General features: G+C 37.8%; 1 protein-coding gene across 4 annotated transcripts in view; it reads left to right on the forward strand.

Annotated features, from left to right (window-relative positions):
- Positions 1-5,167, forward strand: part of PCDH7 (protocadherin 7) — a 417,613-nt gene extending 412,446 nt beyond the window's left edge. For 2 of the 4 annotated variants that reach the window (XM_088131403.1, XM_088131402.1), the window contains exon 3: positions 1,154-5,167. In XM_088131403.1, the coding sequence (XP_087987529.1) occupies positions 1,154-1,533 (380 nt within the window). In that variant the 3' untranslated portion in view covers positions 1,534-5,167. The remainder of the gene's footprint in view (positions 1-1,153) is intronic. The other 2 variants (XM_088131404.1, XM_088131407.1) reach the window with 2 other exon arrangements.
- Positions 5,168-6,000: the final 833 nt, after the last annotated feature.

The raw sequence follows: 6,000 nt of genomic DNA on the forward strand, positions 1-6,000 counted from the left end.
TTTGCATCCCTAACTTTAGAGACAATTAAATGAATGTTTTCCTTGATTAAGGCTGGGCCAAATTGATTGCATACCCAGACAACCAACCTGACCTGGAGATATCATTTGGCCTCCCAACCTTTTCTTCAACTAAGTTTATATTTTGGGTTAGCTTCTTCTGAATAGTGGATACGTCCTAACTTCAGCTAAGAGTGAATGATGAATTTGTTGCTCAGGAGTGAGCCCCCAATGTAAACTAAGCCTAAGGGAGGAGTAGATATTTAAAAAAAAAAAAAAAAAAGTTTACAATGGAATATCAATTTTTGCAAGAAAAAAATAATGTAACACAAAATTAATCAAGTGAAGGTTTTTCATTGTGATCTTTGTCTGGTTAATTTAGGATTTAGGTTTTGTTGAATTTTATCTGAAGGTATGACCCATAGACGTCAGGAAGGAAGGAAGGAAGGAAGGAAGGAAGGAAGGAAGGAAGGAAGGAAGGAAGGAAGGAAGGAAGGAAGGAAGGAAGGAAGGAAGGAAGGAAGGAAAGGAAGGAAGGAAGGAAGGAAGGAAGGAAGGAAGGAAGGAAGGAAGGAAGGAAGGAAGGAAGGAAGGAAGGAAGATCGTTCAAGGACATAAAGTCTAGCCTTGAACTTTGAGTCAAAGAAGAAGTCATGAATGTGGTTTATCCCACTCCCATTTGGTGAGCTTCATGCTTAGCCCTCTCTGTATCATACTTCGTTACTTCTCATTTATATCCAGAATCCAGTCTTGGCAAACCCACATTCTAATTTGCTGCAGTGCAGTCAGGTGATTTTTTTAGGTACCCACCCATTAAAATTTGAAGCGAACTTGATCATTCCTCCTTGATCATTCCAAAACATGAGCCTTTTGTTTTGTTTTTAAAAGAAGCAGATGAGTTTGACAGACATGAGCCAGATGTTTTAAAAGAACCTCCCTTAGATCTTGCCCCATATACGTTTTTAAGTCCCTGAAGTTGTGAAAGGTGCAAGGCATTATGAAGACAACCAAATTACTTTAGGATAGCACTGGCACGGGGGAGGCTTTCCTAGATCTTCTTTCTGGTGCAAAAGCAGTGTCTGAACATGCTTCCCTCCAAATTTCCCCAGGGAACGAGGACTGAAATCTCAAATCCCTTGTTGCTCTTTGTTTGCAGATTCAAGACCTCTGCCAGATGTAGCTCTGACGGGAAAGTGCACTCGAGAATGTGATGAGTATGGCCACTCTGACTCCTGTTGGATGCCCGTCCGCACTTCACCCGAAAGGAAGCAGAAGAGCCAGCCCAAACTCTCCACTTTCATGCCTGTTGATGAACGGGGCAGCCAGGAGAAGCTGGCGAATGGAGAGGCCTCCCTGATGGGCGATCGCAACAGAAACCTCCTTAACAAAAAGTTGACCTCATCTTATGAGACCTTCAGTGCAGCTAGCTTCAGCAAAAGTGAAGAAACCAACCCAGAGGATATTCCCCTCACACAGACAGGGGAATACAAGCCATCTCCTATCAATACTTTAACTAGAAGGGAAGTTTATCTTTAGGTGATAAGGAAGTAACCATGAAGTCCTTTCCCAGAGCAGAAGGCCAAAAGCCTATCAGTCAAAACAATTGGAAATTGCAAAGAAAGAAACGAGTCTGTCAAAACCAAGGGGCTACCAAAGAGACAAAGGCCTGGCTTGCCACTTCTGCCTCCCCGCCAGGCATTTACATATCCTGTCTGCCTGACTATACTGTACAATGTAGAAACCATTGTTGTTCCTGCATGTCTAACACCGTGCTCACTTGTTTTTTATTTTCCTAAAGTGACAGTTATAAATTCCTTGCTAGGTAACAAATCTGAAATTGAAAAGTAAGTAAAGATGAGATAGAAACTCTGGTTACCCTCCCCAGCACACGCACGCACGCACACACACGCACACACACAGAGACACACACAGAGACACACACACACACTGCTGAAGCACTGTTTGAGCCCCTCTGATTTTCCTTGGATGTTCATCCGCTTGTTTGCAATCACAGGTCAGTGGGAAAGTTCTTAGATATGCACGCAGATATATACACAGGTATTCCCCAGATACCATCTGAGTATTGCTGGTTTCCATCAGAGATAAACCTTCAGAAACCATACAAAAGAAATGTATAAAATAACTTGAAGAAGAAGAAGAAGAAGAAGAAGAAGAAGAAGAAGAAGAAGAAGAAGAAGAAGAAGAAGAAGAAGAAGAAGAAGAAGAAGAAGCCGCAGCCGCAGCCGCAGCCGCAGCCGCAGCAGCAAGCACTTTTTAAGGATCACAGCTTTAATACAGTCCTGTGGCTGGAAACAAGAAAGAGGGGGGAAAAAATTCAGCCTGAGATGATAATCCAAAATATCACACATTCCCTAAAACCATGACCTGCAGGTTTAGTTTTGTCCATAGAAAAATGTCACGTCTGCCTCTCCCTAGTTTCATCCTTTTTATCATGCCTTCCTTCCTTTTCCCTCCTCTTCCTTCTCCTCACATTTTCTAACATTTTTAACTTAAATATAAAATGATGATGGAATACATAGATAAATACACACACACATATACAGAAACATACACATACACAAGAATGAATGAATGAATGAATGAATGAATGAATGAATGAATGAATGAATGAATGAATGAATGATGGGACATGGCAGACCAATACCAATAAACTGCTGAAACTGGTGTCATTTTTACAAGACCAACTTTTAGCTTGGATGATCCTAGTAATTTAAAGACCAAAGAATGCACTATGGATCAAGGAAATTGATCATTGGTCTTGTCATGTAAAATCTGATCCAGGAACACACTGACACTAAGCATGATGATTGTTGTCAACATGGATTTTAGTTTAATGCCCAAAGGAACTGATGACATGAGCTTGCTGAATAAAAACGTGATTACATTCACCAACTATCTTAACATGACCCTCTGGCTTCAGAATATGTTTTCCTTTCAAATCCATCTGACAAGCTTCAAAACATGTTGAGGGGATAGCTGAAAGAAGAATGAAATGAAGACAGTGAGAAGAATATGCTTCAAGTCAAATATGGCAGCATCTTAGTTGAGAGTGGTTGCTAAATCTTGGGTTCTCACAGTGTTCCAGGTTAATCATTTGCTGTAGGCAAAGGTATTATGCAGGTTTTCTTAAAACACAAGTGCATTTAAGCTGAGTCTTGTGCAATACACAACCAATGTTGAGACTCCAGGTGACCAATAGTCTTGACAGGTGTCACTCCCAACATGCTCTGTGCAAAATAGCTTTGCTTGTGACTAAGTATAAAGCATCCAAGCCAGATCATGATGGTGCAGAGCTCTGGGCTGTGACAATTCATATAGTTTGCACTATTTAAAATGGATAGGAAAATGGACCAGATATATTTTGTGCAATAAGTGGTTGCAGAGTATGGAAAACTGAGCTAGTTCTGTATTGATGATAAAATAGTAATAAAGAATGGACATTCAAATAAAACTGACAATCGGTCAATGCAGTGGGAACAGCTTGGGAAGGATGCGGAGACACCACCCGCTTGGGTTGTTTAACTTGACATTAAAGCATGATTAGATGGTTCTAATAGATTTAGTGAGAAGGTAGCTTGAATAGTTTCTTGCTTTAAAAGTGACATAGAATATATTATTAGACAGTCTGACATATGGGCCAATCAGCTGGTACAAATTCCTCATGACTTTTGTCTTTTAAACTCTCAGTAGCAAAGTACTCTTTGTTTAGTGTACATCTTCTTTGCATTTAATAGTTTGATTGGTTATTAGTCGGCGTGTCGCAGCTAAACATGGCACATTTTAGAAATGGAAAAATGTCAAAGGAAAGTTGAGGAGCGATTGATCATTCTAATGCATCATTTAAAAAAAAATCAGAGATTCAAATTTTGACTTTATTAGAGGACTGACTAAATTCTTTACTGTATTTGTGTAACTCTTAAGTATATGTTAAAGGTAAAATGCTTGTCAATATATTTACATGAAATATGCATATTTTTTGCAGGTTTCAACAGAAAACAGCTACACAAAAGATCAATTGAATAATTTCTTTATGTAGAATTATGATACACTGAGCATACTCTTAGAGACACTAAATAATAACAACCCAAACCATTGTTCTTTTTAACCTCTTTTCTAGAAAGCCAATACAGGTTAAACAAGACTTTCAAAATTAAATGGATTGGCAACTATTCCCTGTTTTGTGTGCTACCTAAAGACAAATGTATGACTTCACAATTTATCTAATGTAGTCATAGTGCTAAGACAAGCCCAAAGGATGTCAAAAAAGGAAAAAGAAAAAAGAAAGAAAAATAAGTGTGCTTGTACGTATGTTCAGTAACCCTAGTAAAACTTAATCATCAAAACCTAATCAACAGCTTCTTACTACCCAGCATGATCCACAAATATATTTTTTGTGTGTGTTTTTCATTTGAAATTAGTTGAATTGGGAAACACTCCTTCTATAGAGTGCTTTTATATTAAATAAACAAATAAATAAAAGTGGAAATGGAAAGTTTTAGAGCGAATGCAAAATATGCAACTGTGCCTTTTATACTGTTATCATGGTAAAACAGTGCTTGGGTTGGACACTAAAAATACTGGGCTGTTCCCACCTTTTTGAACCTGTATATTTAACCATGTTTATTTTCTGAAAAGTGTAAAATGATATATTTAAAAAAAAAATTTCTACCAAACTCAGATAATGGACCAGTCTTAAATATAATTCATTAAAAAAGAAGAAGAAGGAAGAAGAGGAAGACTATGGTCTGGGAACAGGATATTTGTTAAGTTAAAAAGCTACAGTATTGATCTCAGTAACAAGAAATTATGAGTCTTTTTTGGCAGAGAAATTGATGAATTTTTGTTTGTTCTCTCGTTGCTTTTTTTTTTTAATATATAAAGCTTTTAGCAGCCATTTTGTTTTAATCCCATATACCTGTTTTATTTCAATTTCACAAGGAACTCAAATGAACTGTGCTTGCATTTTACACTTTGCACATTTATAGATTGACATACCACTTATGTAACTTTATATGAATTAGAAAACAGTCATATTAACTTCGATATAAACTCTTATGCTCATTCCGACCTCCAGCTAGGCTAATATTTGGTCAGCTTCATTTCCGGCTGGCCTACTGTCTGAGTTACAGAAAACAAGGTAGATGCTATTTTTATGTGAGGAAAGAACTCAAATGGAGAGATTGAAGGTGTTGGCTGAAAGACTACCCTAGGAAGTTGTCACATTGGAAAGCAAAGATGTGGGAAAATGGAAATGGGGTGAAAAAAATGAAAGTGTGTTAAGAACAGCCATCACTAACAAGACTTGAACAGCATTTGAAGAGCTGAAGAATGGAACAGAATTCCTCATGTTCCATCAGTGATAAAGATCCAGTGTTCCCTTAAGTGCTGAAAGAAACAACGTTAATGTTGGACAGTTTCTTGAAGAGCCTAGTAGAGAGAAGAAAGCACCCTTTCTCAGCTACCTGGGGTACCCTTTCAGGCCCTTCTTTTCCTGATTTTTGAAGCACTTACATTCAGTGTGGTTACGATCTGTTTGTATTATTAATCATTGACTATTGTTCTGCTACTTGGATGTTGATAGTGAAGCAGAGAACAAACTTATTGTTTATTATGAGTCACTATGCACGCAACTATGCTAAGAAAAAAAAAACATGGCAAAAATGTATTCAATGCTAGTCCACCTCTATTTATGAAAGATTTTGCATAATTTTATTTGCTTTTGTACAGTTTTCTGTAAATAAATTGCTTGTCATTTTTGTCTCTGCAAATTAAAATATAACATGTTAAAATGGCCACTCACGTGTCTGGTTTCTAGAAGAGCAAGAGAATACAGGAGAAGTACTGTAGGTAAGAGAGGCTGGGAGGTGGAACAGGTCAGATTATGATTTTGGAGACTTTTGCCTAGAGCCTTTTTTTCCTATGTCAACATCACAACACCAACTTTCTTTTATTATATGTGAACTCTCTAGGACGTTCTTGCAC

The sequence above is a fragment of the Python bivittatus genome, unplaced genomic scaffold, assembly GCF_059951505.1.
Source record: "Python bivittatus isolate LINGU-HERP-01145 unplaced genomic scaffold, Pbiv_v1 ctg000960_np1212, whole genome shotgun sequence".
Classification (NCBI taxonomy): domain Eukaryota; kingdom Metazoa; phylum Chordata; class Lepidosauria; order Squamata; family Pythonidae; genus Python; species Python bivittatus.